The 17,259-nt window shown below is 40.6% G+C and overlaps 4 protein-coding genes across 9 annotated transcripts; 1 reads left to right on the forward strand and 3 right to left on the reverse strand.

Annotated features, from left to right (window-relative positions):
- The first annotated feature begins 741 nt into the window (after positions 1 to 741).
- On the forward strand, positions 742 to 3,567 carry LOC109626922 (troponin T, slow skeletal muscle). Of its 3 annotated transcripts, XM_069517929.1 has the most exons (11): positions 742 to 750; positions 848 to 874; positions 1,262 to 1,280; positions 1,373 to 1,433; positions 1,533 to 1,649; positions 1,783 to 1,860; positions 1,981 to 2,094; positions 2,578 to 2,687; positions 2,851 to 2,941; positions 3,023 to 3,063; positions 3,327 to 3,567. In XM_069517929.1, the coding sequence occupies exons 5-11, from the start codon at positions 1,551 to 1,553 to the stop codon at positions 3,370 to 3,372; spliced, it is 579 nt and encodes a 192-aa protein (XP_069374030.1). In that variant the 5' UTR covers positions 742 to 750; positions 848 to 874; positions 1,262 to 1,280; positions 1,373 to 1,433; positions 1,533 to 1,550; the 3' UTR covers positions 3,373 to 3,567. The 3 variants fall into 3 exon arrangements, with proteins under 3 accessions (XP_069374030.1, XP_069374031.1, XP_069374032.1); XM_069517930.1 differs by lacking the exon at positions 742 to 750 and having other exon boundaries at positions 1,265 to 1,280; XM_069517931.1 differs by lacking the exons at positions 742 to 750; positions 848 to 874 and adding an exon at positions 960 to 1,006.
- LOC109626921 (dynein axonemal assembly factor 3) lies at positions 3,460 to 7,666 on the reverse strand. Of its 2 annotated transcripts, XM_020083167.2 has the most exons (12): positions 7,582 to 7,666; positions 7,215 to 7,297; positions 6,644 to 6,750; positions 6,453 to 6,546; positions 6,219 to 6,373; positions 5,837 to 6,037; positions 5,588 to 5,710; positions 4,789 to 4,911; positions 4,559 to 4,703; positions 4,187 to 4,301; positions 3,949 to 4,023; positions 3,460 to 3,764 (listed from the first exon to the last, which is right to left on the reverse strand). In XM_020083167.2, the coding sequence occupies exons 2-12, from the start codon at positions 7,294 to 7,296 to the stop codon at positions 3,623 to 3,625; spliced, it is 1,362 nt and encodes a 453-aa protein (XP_019938726.2). In that variant the 5' UTR covers position 7,297; positions 7,582 to 7,666; the 3' UTR covers positions 3,460 to 3,622. The 2 variants fall into 2 exon arrangements, 1 of the variants encoding a protein (XP_019938726.2); XR_011239762.1 differs by having other exon boundaries at positions 4,180 to 4,301; positions 7,215 to 7,657.
- A 508-nt stretch (positions 7,667 to 8,174) lies between these two features.
- syt5b (synaptotagmin Vb) lies at positions 8,175 to 12,715 on the reverse strand. Its single transcript, XM_020082954.2, has 9 exons — positions 12,557 to 12,715; positions 11,324 to 11,527; positions 10,356 to 10,528; positions 10,172 to 10,270; positions 9,918 to 10,085; positions 9,440 to 9,607; positions 9,200 to 9,317; positions 8,938 to 9,071; positions 8,175 to 8,835 (listed from the first exon to the last, which is right to left on the reverse strand). Exons 2-9 carry the CDS (start codon positions 11,520 to 11,522, stop codon positions 8,626 to 8,628), a joined length of 1,269 nt encoding a protein of 422 aa, XP_019938513.1. The 5' UTR covers positions 11,523 to 11,527; positions 12,557 to 12,715; the 3' UTR covers positions 8,175 to 8,625.
- Positions 12,716 to 14,027: 1,312 nt separating this feature from the next.
- LOC109627169 (ferritin, middle subunit) lies at positions 14,028 to 16,035 on the reverse strand. 3 transcript variants are annotated; one of them, XM_020083613.2, is made up of 5 exons: positions 15,864 to 16,035; positions 15,286 to 15,389; positions 15,012 to 15,158; positions 14,801 to 14,926; positions 14,028 to 14,559 (listed from the first exon to the last, which is right to left on the reverse strand). In XM_020083613.2, exons 1-5 carry the CDS (start codon positions 16,018 to 16,020, stop codon positions 14,410 to 14,412), a joined length of 684 nt encoding a protein of 227 aa, XP_019939172.2. In that variant the 5' UTR covers positions 16,021 to 16,035; the 3' UTR covers positions 14,028 to 14,409. The 3 variants fall into 3 exon arrangements, with proteins under 3 accessions (XP_019939172.2, XP_019939170.2, XP_019939171.2); XM_020083611.2 differs by having other exon boundaries at positions 15,497 to 15,886; XM_020083612.2 differs by having other exon boundaries at positions 15,506 to 15,882.
- Between the last annotated feature and the right edge of the window lie 1,224 nt (positions 16,036 to 17,259).

Consider the following 17,259-nt stretch of genomic DNA (forward strand, 5'->3'; position numbering starts at 1 on the left):
AGTAGTTCATCGCCCCTACGTCTCAGATTAGATGAGATAAACATGTATTTTAAATGGCCCGAAAACTCAGCCATCTGCAAATTAAATATTTGACACCACTTCCTTGAGTCCAACCACCACTATCATAATATATCATGAATACAGGATATCTAATGCTGTAAAGCCCTAACATATGGTTCAGGATACAAGGTTCTAGTTGTAGTCACTGAAGCTTGCCTCCAGAGTGACTTCTGGATCAGCACCAATCTACTTGAACTCTGTGACACTCCTTCGCTTCACTTCTTTCTTCCAAGTAACTTCACCTGGCATTGCAGATTGGTTTTCTACTAAATGCTATCCGAGAAAGGGCATTTCCTCCACATCTTCAACAAACTCTTGAAAGAGCACCTACTCTCTAATACCTTAAAGTTTTTGGTGCACTTCTTGACCTGATCTCCTAAACTTCTTCTAAAACAACAGCTTTAGCTCTTAGTAGTTAACCATAAGTATCTCTTCGGTAGTGAAACTGTAGTATTGTCGGTTTACTGTTACCCTTCTTAACAGAATTGTATTCAGAAAAACCTTTCATATTGTGAGCTAAGGTTGTTGCACATTTATAACAGTATGATTTCTCCCCAGTGTTACCATGTCTGATTTAGAAGATCATGGGTGAGTCAATGCAATCCTTTCATTCATAATAAATGAGCTTTTGTATCATTGCATGTCTGATATATAATTTCTTTTCTTTTTTATTTAGAGGACACCAGGAAGGTAAGAACATCCTTTTTCATTCATTTCTTATTTAAAGAATGCAGGGGTTTCATCTGTTCCCTCGTCTTGGACTCTCTCACACTCTTTCTTTTTCCAGAAGAAGATGAGGAGCAGGGAGAAGGAGGTGAGACTGTGATGGTGAAAATTGTATCAACCTCTCCTTCGAGATAACACACTCAGACACGAGCTTTAACAGCACTGAAGAATCAGAATGTCCCCATAAGCAAACTCCAGTGTTATCCACCTTGTAGTGTTTGTGAGTCCATCATCAGTAACATAGTAAAATACAAGAACTTATTGTTGTCTTCTTCTTGGCAGAACATATTGTAAGTCACTGTTACAAGTGGCCATGAACGTATTAAATGTAACATATTAAAATGTCATTCAAATGAGCTTAAGTGAGTCTTTGCCTATTAGAGTTTCATCTTTTGTGTTTTCAAACCGACCTGTGTTGTTTTTAAAACATGAACTGATGTACTTTTTAATTTCTGTTCCGGCTGTCATGTTGAAGAAGAACGCCCTAAATACAAGTAAGAATGAATGAAAACACGATTTTGACACAAAATGCCAAAAAGTACTATTAATCTGATCAGTAAAAATAAGCCTTCATGTTATTTTGCAGGTCCCTGGTCACACAGCTTGCTGCTCCAAAAATCCCTGAAGGAGAAAGGGTCGACTTTGATGTACGTTACTTCAAGGTTGTTTTTAATGAAACAATTATGTTTTTACTGCGCCTAACACATTATATAAGATACATCTGTGTATCCATTTGCTCCTGTTAGGATATCCACAGGAAAAGGATGGAGAAAGATCTTCTGGAGCTGCAGACTCTGATTGATGTCCACTTTGAGCAGAGGAAGAAAGAAGAAGCGGAGCTGATTGGACTCAAAGAGAGGATTGTAAAGCCTTTCCTATACTGTTTTCCCAATGGTTTTAGCTATCTGAATAGGGATTTTACAGAATAGAGAACCTATTCAGAGTAATGGTGATTAAAGAGCCATGTGTGAATGTCTATCATTTTTTCTATTGTAGGAAAGCCGACGGGCAGAAAGAGCTGAGCAGCAGCGAGTGAGGGCTGAAAAAGAGCGAGACAGACAGACAAGGATTGCGGTAATCAAAGTTTCTCTTTGTGTGATCAACTGTGATCACAACATTTTGATCCTACACTCTGTAGAACAGCAAATGCCAGTGAAGGAAACTGCAGTAATGAATGCAAAGTGACTTCCTTAGGAGGAGAGGCAGAGGAAGGAGGACGAAGAGGCAAAAAAGAGGGCGGAAGACGATGCCAAGAAGAAGAAAGTGCTCTCTAACATGGGTGCTCACTTTGGAGGGTTCCTGGCCAAGGTCAGAATAATATATTTGTAGGCAGGTGTGTCCCTGCATGTTTGTAGAGTGCATATCATCTGAACTGCCTTCTAAAAAAAGCAGTCCACGTGACATTTAGAGACTCAGTGTGTGTGTGTGTGTGTGTGTGTGTGTGTGTATGTGTGTGTGTGTGTGTGTGTGTGTGTGTGTGTGTGTGTGTGTGTGTGTGTGTGTGTGTGCATTCATTTTTTGTTACCTCTTAAGGACCCTTTCCAGCACAAACACTGACCTTGTAAGGACCAGTAGACCTCATGGGGACCAAAAGCTGGTTCTAATGAGGCAGAACATAATTTCTGAGGTCCTGCATAAGGTTAGGTTTAGGCTTGAATTGGTCAAGATTAAGGTTAATGGAAGCCAAAGATGTAAATGGTCTAGATAGGAAATGCCTATTAAGGATAGCTGCACAAACCTGTGTGTGAGAGATAGTTCTGAAGAGTGATATGTGATTATTTTCCCGTGCAGGTGGAGCAGAGGCGAGGAAAAAAGCAAACTGCGAGGGAAATCAAGAAGAAGACTCTGGCTGAGCGCCGTAAGCCACTGGCTATTGAGACCCTAAGAGAGGACGGCCTGAGGTCAGTTAAAGTCTCATCAAAGATGATGCTATCAGTAAATTTGGTTTAACTTTAACTTAAGGTCAGATGGCTAAGCCTGACACCCTCAATACAATAACCAGTCACCCTTTGTGGAGATTTCCGAAGGTGTATGTTGTTGATTGTTGATGCCATTGTGTTTTAGAGAGAGAGCTAAGGAGATGTGGGAATGCATCTACCAGCTGGAGTCGGAGAAATTTGACCTGACAGACAAAATGAGGAGGCAGAAGTACGAGGTGAGACATTCAGTTGAAATTATACAAAACTGGGATGTAGAACATTTTTGCCATCCTAACCTGTGTGTTATTCATTTTCAGATAAACGTTCTCCTCAACAGAATCCAACACGCTCAGAAATTGTGAGTTAATCTGCTCATCTCAGTCACACCACACCACAGAAAAGTAAGAGCATTGGGGAGAATTACTTTGCATTAGCTATGTAAATCTGCCACAGATGAATGGCAACAGTCACACAGGAAATGCCAAAGTCACAGCTTTTTTACATTTGCAGATATTTACATGTTGTCAGGAAACTATGTACTACTTCTCTTTCTTTGCCCTCTCAGTCACACTTGTTGGTTACTGATAATTCAACTCTCACTTCTTTCTTGTATTTATGCAGCAAAAAGGTCCATGGCAAGGGGAAAGTTGGAGGACGCTGGAAGTGAATTTACACACAAAGAAACAAGAAGGCGCTTCACCAGCTTCAGGATGAGATTGCAGTGTTCATCAGTTAGGCTAAAACAGATTCTATCAATGTTTGAGTAACATTTATTCAAAAACATAAGCATCTGTAACATTAAATTGCATAGATAAATAAAATGGATGTTTCACATTCAGTGTCCATCACATTGGAAATTAAATCTTGTTGGTTTGTTGCATCTTGTGAATGTAAAGAAAGTGGGACGTTAACCACTTTTACTTCGTCTGTGGTATGAACACAGCATGGACGTCATCACTCTTCCCCTCAAGCCACGGCTCAAATCCAGCCGCCAGAGCGATGCTCGCCACTTTCGCTGCAAAATCCGCCTCTTGGTCTTTGTTCAGATCCAAAATGTACCTGGGATATACAGTGACACACAAACGCAACTATTATGAATTGCCAAGACTAGTCCTGAACATTTAACACAAATTATCTGATACACACACACAAAAAAAATACACAGCAGAGTCACTATACTCTTGGTGACAGTACTGTCACCATGGAAACAAGGTACTATTAAAAGTCACTATAAAACCCTCACTTGGCCAACTCCATGACAACCACAGCGTCTGGTGCTGCAATCTGTGTCATCGTCTGGTCCAACTGGTGCACGCAGCTTCACAGCAGACAAAGAGAAACACACAAATGAAACATGGTCAGCAGTCATAGCAGTTATCTGCAGTCAATGTGACTGGATGGTGAAGAAAATATAAATGTATTTAAATATCCATGCAGTCAAATGATGGTTGTAGTAATTATGGTAATAAAGTACCTCTCACCTAGTAGAGAGGTAAATGGTGTTGAAGAAGTGGGAATATTTCTTTTTCTCTGGCAGTTTGTGAAGTGAGTCCAGAGGCAGGAAGGTCACAGAGATGTCGTTCAGACGCATCAAGTCTGAAGAGGATTTGAGAAAATTCAGTAACCGACAAAAAACGTTTTCTGTTTTACAAAGTGGTCTACCACATAGATGCCACTTCCATATAACCATGTTAAATGCAACATAAACAAAATCAGCCTTTCCCCTCAGTCTGGGCCTTGCTGACAGCTTCAGACAGCAAGGCCCAGAGTTCAACTACTTTTGTCATTGTGTCATTTTATATATTGCAAATTGTCTAAAGCCACAGGCCTGCTTGCTGCTAATACTATTTTACCGTTAATGGTGACAGATTTGAGGTCAATCTGTGTGGATGGCTCCTCTCTCTCTGTGTCTGACTGAGAAGTAGAGGGGCAGCCCCGTCTACCGGACAGCGACTTGAACAATGCCTGCACATTTGCAAAGGAGATATCCTGGGCTGTCTGACGATGAGGGAGGAAAGAAAAGAAAGGACAATGAAGACACAATTAAACATAAAACCAGTGCTGTTACAACTGTATATTTTACCTTGATATGTTGCCCATTTTGTGTCTTCAGGAGGCTCTTGTCATCAGTTTCAATGCCAAAGGAGAGGTATGGACTGGATACTATGTCTCCCCAGTAACCCCTCACCGCCACTTTGTTCCCTCTCTGTCAACACATGCACAAAGTGAAGTTCACCCAGTTCACGTTATCTCCAGGAGATAACAAATCTGTACATTGGCAACTGGACTTGCTTGCGTTTTTTGCAGTTGTGTGTACAATGCTGTCCTAAGATCTCTCTTCAGACAGCTGAATGCCATAGACTATATATAAAGATGGACAACCTTGTAGATCACCACAAATGAAGCCAAAGCATCTTGATCATTCTCCCTTTTCGTTAAATACATTTTTCTCAAAGATTGTTTCTGTCATTCTAGGTAGTTCTAATCACACTGATTAGAACTACTGATTGAGACTGACTCGCGATTGGTCGACTTCATGTATCAGCACGACCTTGCTACCGTGGCTCCAGACTCTGGCTTCAAATGACGTCATTGGCACAAGATGGCAGCATTCGTTTCCGCAATATTTCGGCTTCTTTCTCCATCTATATATACAGTCTAAATGAACAACCACCCAGACCACAACTCTTGTGATACGACTCAGAAAGCAGATTGCATCAACAGCCATTCACACCTTGACTCAGATGACCTGGTAAGAAGTCCAAGAGGTCAAATCCCTGGAACTTCCCAGCAGTCAGTCAGAACTGATGAAGTCTCTCTTGGATGAGAGGTTCCAGTTGCCGTACAGTTATGTTCAACAACAAAAAGAGTGTAGCACCCACCTGACTGAACACTCTTGATGAGAGTAAAGTTGGATTGGTTATTTGGTAGACACCTTCCCTCATTTCGAACGCCAAACCCCGCTCCCTCCATTGCATATATTGTTGTTTATTGATGACACCACACTGGTGATGAAGAATTAGAACAGAATGAGTTTCCATCACTGCAAATACAAAGTTACTGAAAAATTAAAATTTTATGGTCAAATAGTATAAGTATTCAAAAGAAAAAGTTTCAAAGGTTTCAAATACCCCTTTCTCTTGCAGCTTCATGGTAAGGTCCCAGTCGAAGCTGCCTTTCTTGGAGTCGTATCGTGCTCCAAGGTGTTGCCTGACCCGATAATCCCAGGCTTTGGACATGAAGATGGGAACAGAACGCTCGGATGAAGATGATGAAGACTGAGACTGGATCCACGATTTGAATATCCTGGCCAGCTCATCTCGCTCCTTGAACTGTAGAAATACTCACATATAAGAGTAGACTTGAACTAAATGTGTAAATTTGAGCAATTACTCACCCACATTTGGTCCAAAATGGCCTGAATACCAACTATAATCAAATATAATAGTTTGCAATGGGTTTGACTGAGTAGACCTGTGTGAGGTGTTACAAAAACACAACGGATTATTGTACCTTGAGGAGAGCTGTGTTCAGACAGGGGTGCACGGCTGTCTCCATTGTTTCAGTAACACACAGAGAAAGCTGTGATGCTGCGTGTCTCAGTATTCCCTCTGTTTGACTGCGGATCTCACCGTTCCCAAACACCTCCAGGTAAATCTCTGTCTTCTCTGTGAATAAAAACCAGCGTCAGGCGAGAGTTTTACACACATTTAGATTTTAAAAGTAATTCAATCAACTTGCACCCACCGTTCAGTCCAATGCTTTCCTGGGGCATCAGTGCCAGGTAGAGGAGCAGCAGCTGTCGAGCCACCACCTCCATGCTGCTTTCTATCACCCACACCTGCAGTGGAGCAGAAAGGAGAGGTCTACAGCTCACAATGGAGTTAACCAATCTGCTCTCAGGTTTAACAAGAATGATTTAAGAGAGGGAGGCTCACGTGGACGCTTTCTTCAATCCGCAAACCACTGATGGTCTTCAAAATATGTCGTGGATCTGCGCTGCCAACCAGGAGAACATTGGCCTCCTCTTCTTGTCTCACAGGGCCTTGACACAGGGAGAGAGACCATACAGGAGATTCCACAGCATAATTCTGAGGTTGGGTGCTGAACCTCAATTTTACAGCTGTTGCTATACATTGATCGCACATCAGTGGAGGAGCTTCTATTCTTTGGTCCTTCTTTTTTCCTAAGTCTTTGCTTTATTGTTCTTATTGATCTATTTGATTTCATGTCGGTTTGATTTTATTGTATAGCACTTTGAGCTGCATTTTATATATGAAAGGTGCTATATAAATACATTTTAATATTATTATTATGTAATTTGCTGTTTTTTGATTTGAATGAAATTATATTCATTTACTTTTTGTTTCAAAAGCTGCTTAGCAATTCATATTGCATATGTTAATTGTTTAGTTGTATGTTTCATGTAAAGTTAAAGTGCCTTTTCAACAAAGATCTATTTCCCTGAGTATTGTTCCACCATCATTATGCTTGTGTTGTGTGTCTCACCTGCAGTGAGCAGGTCCAGTGCAGGACTGAACCCCCACCAGCTGACCCACCCTGCGCCTTCAGCTGCTCTTCCACCGCTCATCCTGTTTTGCAGCACAGACAAAGCCGCATGTTTCAGTGTAAGAGCCTCACACCGCAATGCAAAAATGCTGGACTGCAACTTCCTCTTTGTTTCCTCCGACGTAGCTTAGTTTACCACGAATGCCAAACCACCGCTAGCTAGGGTTAGCTAGGCAGCTGCTAGCTGGCTCATGAATGTAGCTGTTGTCCAGGATGACAAACGCGTCTCTAGCATCACATTGGTGATAAACCCTGTTACATATCTCCTACATGCATATGATCACCTGCCACACATGTGGAAACTCACCTCACAGACGGGTTTAATGACCGAGGGAAAGTTTGCAGTGAACTGTCTGTGGGAAGTTTGGGTTTCCTGTTGCTAGGCAACGACTTACCCATGCTGAGGCGTTGATGACGTGATGGTGTCTGATCATAGAACTACCTCTCTTACTGCTCTGTTCACACCAAACTCCTTAACTACGACAACAAAACATGTTGTTTGTTACTATGTTCCTGCAGAAGAAGGGCCCCCTGAATATTTAACCAACTTTATTATTCTTTATGCACATTATTTTATTCACAAATATTCAAATTCACTTCCTTAATTTTCACCATTTCAATCAGAGAGCAAAAAGAATATAAAGCTGGTGAATATCTCTTTTTTTTAAAACTTGAAACCACGAGCAAAGCTCTTTTCTTATATGTATATATACCTGCTTACAACTTTCTTTATTTACACTTTTATATATATTTATTAACACAGATGTGTATTACTTGTGCTGCCAAAGTCTTGTGGAGTAATGTGTACAACTACTGATGATTGTCATTTTTTCCTACAACAAACTGCTACATATTTTATTTAATCTAATTACAGATAAGATAGTAAGAGAAGCATCCATGCAAAATTGTCCATTTTGGGTTTATTTGCATTCGAAACACATACAACAATCATTATCTAGGACGCTGGAGCACCACAGCATTAGATAAGAAAATATTTTTTTCAGTTTTCAGGTGGACACAGAGCAATCTTAAAATCCTTCCTTTATGCCACAAATCTTTATTATGTCCATGCAAGCGCATACACAATATATGCACATTTAAATTTTTGTGTTTGTCATTATACAAGTACTAAGTCATATCAGTTTATAGGTGTAACGCATATTAATAGGGGAGGCGGGGTTGTTAATAACAACCACATTTCCTAAAACAACACACCAGCACTCGTAACCACGTGTCATGTACCTCAAAAAAGAAACAATATGTGTTGGAGAACTTAACATACGAATTGAGACAACATCAGGGTCAAAGCAACGAAACATGTCGACAGTAGGCCTATGCAGTAGGTTTGACTCTAGCGGGGTTTTGCTTTGACTGCAGCATCGACTTCTTCCTCTGGCAGGAGAGTGTGCCACTGGGCTACTGGACGTCTGGGGTTGGCCAGCATGTCCGACCAGTGACGCAGGCCCACTCCTGTTGCTCCGTAACCCATGAAGGTCTTTCCAATGGGGTCATTGCTCCCGAGTTTGTCATAGTCAAACACTGTGATGACGACCTGCACTTTCTGAAACGAAAAAGAAAAATGTGTTATTGAATACTGTTGTAATTATTATTCCCCGACATCAACACGTCTCAATCTGGTGATTGATGTGATTAAACAGCCCACCTGTATCTGCTCAAAGGGGACTTCAAAGCTGAAACTTTCATTAAAGTACGGATTGAGCGTGTTTTTCTTCACCGTCGTCTTTTTCTTCTTGATGCGTTTCCCATTTTGCTGTAGAACGATCTTCACATAGGGATCTTGTGGAAATAAATGAAATACATTATAACTTCTTCAAGTCACAGATGTTTGCTAAAGTACTCAATTTTAGCGGACATGAAGGAAACATCTGAGAAAATATGAACAAAGAACAAAAAGGCGAGTTTACCAGACAAGCCTCCCACATCCATTTTCTTCAGATTCTTTGCCTCCATGATGTTCACTGTCAGTTTCCCAGCAGTGGGTACGTATCGTAAAGAAATGCAAATATCACCAAGCTTTTCTTGCTGAAAGGGAATATGATGGGACAAGGACTTACAGCATATATCTACAAATTCTTTATCCAAACATCTATCTTCTAAATTTGCATTATTGAAACAAAGAGAAACAAAACCGTTATATGTCATACCTCCTCCTTCTCACCACTTTCCACGTCTCTCCACTGTTGTATTGGCTGACCCAAATCAACGCTGTTCATGGGAATCTTTATCTCGCCAATCATGTCATGCTTGGAGAATCGGTCAAAGTCAAAAACTTGCAGCACCAAAGTCTTTCCACCCAACTCTGCGTACGGGATCTAGAAAGAGAGGTCATTACAACATGGGGATTAACAATAGATGCAGGGAGACTGTTTTGTTTACGTCAGACAAAATGTGCAAATCCAGACATTAACAAAGAACATATAGTGATGTGATACATTTAAAAACAATCTTGGGGGAGGGATACCTTGTCAGACACCACTCAGGAAATGAAAGACTAAAGACGAGGGGAGGGGGAGACATTCTCCTCATGAGGGGTAAAAAGTGACACGTGGACATAAAGAGAAGAAAAAGAACAACACAACAACACAATTGACACCAAGTAGACACAGGCGCGATGTCAGGCACCTTGAAGATGAAAGTCTCGTTGAAAACGGGGCATAAATTCTTGCGTTGAACCTTGGTCTCATACTTCTTCTTTTTGTCTGGTAACAAAAATACTTTGACGTAGGGGTCTGAGGTTCCCCCCATGTCCATAGCAGCGAGGTCCTGAGCCTGGAGGATGCCCACTATCAGCTGCAGAGGAAAAGAAATGTGTGTTCACAGAATTCATCTTCCATTCATTAATAATATGAATTATTTTATTTTCACACAGGACCCACCTGGGAATCGGTGAAGTTGTAGTCCAAGGAGAACTCCAGTTTACCCAACTTTTCCTGTTCTTTCTCCTCCTCCTCACCTTCCTTCTTCACCTCCCCCTCCTGCGAGATAAAAACATCAGTGCCTTGGATAATCATCTTAAAGATCGGGTAAGATTATCTCCAGTAATAGATTACTAGACATCACCTTCTCTCCAGCTTCTCCTTCTTCCTTCGTCTTTCTGATGCGACCTGCCTTCCTCTCCCTCACCTTCTTCGGCTTTTTCTTTTTCCCAAAGCATTTTTTGAATACACAGAAGATGAAGCACGCCACCAAAACCAGGACCACCACAACGATGGCTCCCACTGCCCACATGGGAACTACAAAACAAAAATCAGCGTATTAACTCATCAATATTCAGTTTCCAGATTTGGGGTTATGCTTATCAAGGTAATAAGGAGGACGATTAATCAACTAATGTTCTTTACTTTAACAGTACATGCTGTGATATAATGTGGAAAAATCTTGACATTCAAACAATAGCAACAAAAAACACGTATTTAAATTAATTTAAATATCTCAACTTTTAGACACTACCCTCTAAAATCTTGTTGGTCTTACACATTCAGTCATTTTCAGGAGGATTTAAATCTTTCACATCTTGAGAGTATGTCGAATAAAAGCCAGTCAGATGAGTCAGTCTAAACCAGTTCCAATTATTTCATTGTACTTAAACTACTTTTCTGAAGCTAGGTAAAAGAAGCATGGTCTTAATGCGAAATAAAATCTGCAGGAAAACATGACACATGAGGGTTTGCTGAGCCTGCACATAGGTCAGTAGCAACCGCCTTGCCTTAATCAGTTAATAATACACTCCCAGCAAGGAGTGGCCCTGTGAAACAACAGCCACCAACACCAGTCATGCAGTTTATCATTAAGTGATTTATTCAAGCAAGAGCAGTAGTCGTTAAAGAGAAGGAAAACAGTGATCAAATCTACAACATCTTGCAAACAAATCAATGCCAAACAGAAAAAGCTCGTTTAAACTACTCAAAACAAATATAGCAATATATTAAAAAATCAGGATGTCTGTAAAGGGATAGATCTCCCCTACCCAAAGATACATACTTCATTTTAAAAAGTAAATTCAGTTTCATTTCCTAGAAGTGGCTTACTTGGCAGATGACTAAATTCATTCATGAACTTCTCTTTCATGTGGTTGTAGTCGTGTCCGGGGTGATGTTCTGTGTGGGAATGCTCGTGGTGCTCTGAATGAGTGTGCTCATGGTGAACCGGCTCCGTCGCTTCCTCTGGCTCTGGTTCAGACGGCTCGGCGGCCCGCTGGGCCCGCACCCCTGTGCTGACTAACCTCATGTCAGCTGTGAAAATGGCAGAATAAGAGCAGTTATTATTATTTTTAGTTTTAATCTGCATTTATTTGTTAGTTAGTGGTATTCCACAAAAACCGGTTAGATAAACTTGGTGGAAGGATGTGGACTGACAAAGTTTGGAGCGGATCCAGATTTTTTTTTCAATTTCTTTATCATTGCAAGATATGACATTTTCCAACATTTACCATTTTCCTAGAGAATAATTCATGGATCTTGACGATTGACTGATATAATCTGTATAATTTGGTGCATGATTGAATTTAAGGTGCATGATTGAATTTAAGGGCCATGATGGATTCTAGTTCACATTGTGTTTGTGATGCTTGGTGTGCAGAGAGAGTTAGCACCACTCTGTATGTTTGCTGTGTAATCCCTATGTCCATGCGTTGCAGTACAGTACAAGACCACAGGACATCTCTAAGCCAGATGCTCAACATGGCTGACCCTAATCCCTCTGTTACACTCATTCTCTCTGCCATCTCCCCCATCCCACAAACCACGCTTTCACTCCCCCTTTACTCCCATCCCACTTCTCTCTCGTCACTGTCTCTGCTTGTAACTGGATTTAAATCTGGTGGCCAGGACAACAATATTAATCCAAAATCCCAGATCCCCAAAGCTTAGATAAATAGGGGCTGGTCTCCTCCCCTGAATTTTCCACACCAACAGTTACTGTTTGATGCCCAGGAAGCTTTTGTGGTCAGATTTCTGGATTTGTTATTTGCGTTTTACATGAATATTTGTTCCCACATTAAAAAAAAAATCATCATTTTTAGAGTATACTGCACATGAAGTGACATTTAAGTGTCATATAATGGGGGGGGGCTCAAAATCGTAGAAAAATATGAAAACTATTCACAACTACAGAACCAGTCTGTTCAACCACTTTTTAAGTAGGTGTGTTCAAAAACAAAATTATTTGCCTAGCTTTTCTCATTGGTTTAATTTTTTTTTGCGATGCTCTTGCACATGATCATAACAGACTTTACAAGTTTACAATCTACATATTGATCTTACCTGTCGATATGTTCCTGTGATCTCCTCTATATCCACAGAGCTGATGATGCAGCTTTTAATTGTTTTTCTCGTTGCTTTGCTTTTGCGTCATGCATCCATCGTCCCTTCACTACGTCGTTGACTCTCACTGGCTCTTTGCAAACCTTTCCATCAAAGCTAAAGCGCTGGCAAATCACTAGAGCAGTGTTGTGATTTAATCCCCCCCACCCCTCCTCCCGATATTAGAATGCTGACAACACATCTGTTGCTTCATGTCTCTGAAGGAAGATGCATGAAAAGCAAAAGTCGCCTTGCTCTTATTTTATTGCTCCACTGTGAGTAATATCACACATGTTGAACAGTTAAAGGCTTTTGTCCAAGTAGCAAAAATAACTTCATTAGACTGATGACGAATTGCAACAGTGCTTGCGTTTGTCCATTAGACTGAAGAGATTGTAGTGCATCCGGCTCTTTACTAATCCCCTCACCAGAGCTGCCCTCGCAGTCATTCGGCAATCTACCAACAACTTGCATCGCGAGTGGATATTCCAGCCTCCCCATCCCTTGGCTTACCATTTTACTGTACCGAACACATACCCGCATTTAGAGCACCGTGAAGAGTAATCCCCAGGCACGCTGCTACGTGTTTGCACTGCTACATCTGGAGATTTCAGTGGTTAAACTCAACTTATTAAACAGCAGAGGGGAATGAAAACTCTACCAAAAGAGCAAAAATATTAGAAATATAATGTATATTATATATATATATATATATATTATATATATTTTTTGGAAAGATGTTATTCTTGTTACCTCTGTCAAGGAGGTTAGGACATTGTGAAAACGGACATTGACAGTCCCACCATGTGCATGGATCTTGAAAAAAAATCACACATTTAAGGAGCTGATATCTGAATCTGCAATTTGTTGCAGCATGACTGAATTTAATGGGACTATTGGGCCTTTGGCAGACTATGTGCTATTCTGGGTTGCATTATACTCTCTTAAAGTTCATGTAATTTATCACGGATGTTATGATGCTGTATCACAGAGAAAATACACTTGACTGATGTCGTCTGAACACCTCTGCAACTGCATCTTATCTTTGCTGAAATGTATAATTTACATGAGCATTTTTAACCACACACTGCTGAGTAAAATAGGAAATACACTTGACTCTGATGTCATCTGTTTACACCTCTGAAACTGCGTGTTATCGTTCCTGAAACTTGTAATTTACTAAGAAGCAGCATGGGCATTTTGAACCACAGGCACTTTGGTTCCTCAATGTTTAACATTAAACCCCCACCACCCAATGGTGACTAAGCAAAGTTCTGCTGTTATCTTTATAGTGTTCTATAGCCAGACATGCTATTATGGAAAGCACAGATAGTATATATAGACTGCACAACACATCAGATGACTATATGTCTGAACAGTTAGACATTAACTGTTAAACTGTCTTTTAAAAAAAGATCGACAAAAAACAGTGTGAGCAAAATCTGACTTTATTAAATGTCTCCATATTCATCTAAATTTTTACACCTTTTTGTGAATTGATTTTGATTGGCAAACTTTATTATGAATTTTAAAAAAACAACTGTGAAGCTTGAAACCTCTGACAGTGGAATGCATGACACATGATAAAGTCTAAATGAACAAGTGATAAATAGTAGCTTTTAGCACCAGAGATTTTTTCACTGAGGTTTAAGGAAAACTGAGGTATTTTATGTCATTTTGCTTTTGAACTTCTCTTGTGCCTTTGATAACAGAATGAAGTTTAGGTCAAGTGTTAAAATATTAGTTATAACGGAAAAAAACACAGCGAGAGATTGTTACACTGTGGAGCTTGTGTCACTGTACTGCTGTGACCTTTACAGAGTGTGTTTATCAAAGAGGTATTCTCCCATAGGGCCATGTGTCTCGGACGCAGTGATGCGAGTCAGACTCCCGACATAGTCACCCAGCTTCTTGATGGTCTCGTGGCTGTCAGTGAGGAAGTGCTGCTCAAGGAAGTCACACAGCTACAAAAGAGGGAAAACAAAACAAAGTGAGTAAGACGTGAAATCAGTCTATAAGAAGGTAGTCACATTAGGACGCAGTTAATATTTAATATACTATTAAACTTTCCTCAAAAGCTTCCGGACTTATATTACTTGACACACAAGTATTTTCCATGTATAGAAGTGCATCAGTTTCCTAATCTTGCTGCTCAACAACAGTCTTAGGAGAAATGGCAGTTTTATCTAACAGAGCCAGACGTACATGAGGGTCGGTGTGGCTGCCAGCTCTGCGGTGCACGTCAAGGATACATGTGTTGAGGGTCTTCTGATAGTCGAGGGAAAAGGAGATTGCATCCAGGCCACCTCTCCAATCCTCTCTACTTGGTTTCTGGAACACGAAAAGTTGATATTAAACAGGATCCGCAAATGTTCTCAACAAACTCAATAGTCAAGGCCAAACATTTTGGACTTACAGCGATAGTCTGAAGCAAAATACGGCCTCCTCTCATGTTCTGATATTCCAGCAGCTTCTCGGCTTGCTCCCTCTCCTTCACCGAGCGCTCCAGGAAGAAGCTGGAGAATTTTGGCAGGGCTACATCATCCCTGTCAAAATACATCCCCTAAAAGATGCACACACACATGTGCAGGATTAGATGAAAAGAAAAAACAGTGAAGCAAAAAGGGCAACGTCCAGCAGTTCACATTACAAAACAATTAAGAGTGATCACACAAGACATGAATTCGTACCAGAGCGAGGTAGGTGTAGGACGCATTGAGCTTCAGGTTGATGAGCTTGTTGACGTCTCCTTCAGTCTCCCCGTGGAGGTTTTGTTTAACCACAGACTGCATTTCTGAAACAAAGAAAGATGTGTCAATCCGTGGGACTGAAATGAAGTTAAAACAAAGCTCAAGGTGAGGACTAACTTCATCTTGGAAGCAGCGCAGAGGAAACACGAACCTGTCTTACCTTCCCCTCCTCTGGAGACAAACTGAGCTAACTATCGCTTCTGAGAGGCTAATAACACCCCCGAGCTTACTTATCATCCAGCTTCGTGCAACCGATGTTTAACCGCCTCAGTGAAACATTAGCCAGGGTGTTGTCATGTGTTGTGCGGTGAGTTCAGTGGTCTCGTGGGATGAGATAACAGACGCTTGATTGAAGAGCTAGCTGCTGATGCTATCTATACAAGCTAACGCTGAAATCGTTCGCTGAAAGTCTAGTTAGCCTTTAGCCGAGTTAGCACCAACTAAGGCTGGTTAGCGTAGTCAGTGGCTGTAGTTTAGTTGGTGTAACACAGGTCAGTGTTAGTTCGGATGTTACTCACTGTGCTCGTCTTTATCTTCTTGTTTACACTCCTCCAAAACAGTGACGACATTTACCTCGTGTGTACGCTCATGGTGTCTGCCTGTACTGCCACCTGTCGTGCTGGAGGGCACACGACATCTTTCTGACCCGTTGACATAACAATGGTTAGTCACCATCTCGTCCTATTTTCGAAAAATATGGTGAGAGAATAACTAACACTTTGTTAATCATTCACAGGCACAGTATGCAGCTGAATGAAATGCTTTTTCTCACAGTCCAATGTGCAAAAACAGAGCAGTGCAACTATGTGGTGTATGGCAGTACGGTGTTAAAGGGTCTGACAGCTTGATCAACAGAACAAAACATTTGACATATGTCAGGTACATCAATTATGTGTTAAAGGTACAGTGTGTAGAATTTTGTGATCTCTAGTGTTGAAGTTGCATGTTGCAGCTGAACACCCGTCACCTCACCCTCTCCTTCCAAACATGACAAAGAACCTGTGGTAGCTTCAGTTGTTGTAAAAACTCAAAAGGTGTTTAGTTTGTCCAGTCTGGACTAATGTAAAAAACATGGCGGCCTCCATAGAGAGGACCCCCTCGATGTTAATATAAAGTATTTGCATATAAAGGGACTTTTCTGGGGTAAAGAAAACTACAATTCATACAATTTAGATGAAATGAACTAGTGAAAACATCATGAGAATTATTCTACATTGAATTTCTGCCAATAGTTCCCGTCCACCTAAATCCTACACACTGAACCTTTAAAGAGTCTGACAGCTTGATGAACAGAACAAAACATTTGACATCAGGTACATCAATTATGTGTTAAACCTCTTCTCTGTGCTCACACGATGCTTTTGCATTATGCCGATATGTATTGCTAGACTAAATTGTGATAATTATTGTTTTGTCAGCTAGCCCTATGTTCAACCCAACTGAAACAAATTATTAAACTCGGTTAAACTTAGTTTTATATCAACAAATAGTTTAGCTTTAACACTCACATTTCCCATAATGTTTCTCTCACTGCTCATGATAATCAAGAAGATATATGAAGATGGTAAGCAGACCTAGTTTGTAATAAGCACATCAACATACATGCTTCACATTTATGTATGTAACCAGACCCAGAGGTAAATATAATGTGTGTTCAACAATTTAGTATGACCCTCAATGGATGTTCTGTGTGCGTATACAAACTTATGTAAGTTGAAATGTGAATGCTGAACTACTTTGATATCTAATACAGAAACTCATTATAAACTTGTTCTGTTTATGACTGAGTTCGTGCAATATAGTGAAACCTATTAGCATTTGTAAATGTGAACTTCCTCCTCCCTCCTTCCGCAGTGGTCACAGCTGGACAGCGTTTCCTTTGACATCCTAAATCATTTTATTGAGTTCTGCATC

The sequence above is a fragment of the Paralichthys olivaceus genome, chromosome 21 (genome assembly GCF_024713975.1).
Source record: "Paralichthys olivaceus isolate ysfri-2021 chromosome 21, ASM2471397v2, whole genome shotgun sequence".
In the NCBI taxonomy this organism is placed as follows: domain Eukaryota; kingdom Metazoa; phylum Chordata; class Actinopteri; order Pleuronectiformes; family Paralichthyidae; genus Paralichthys; species Paralichthys olivaceus.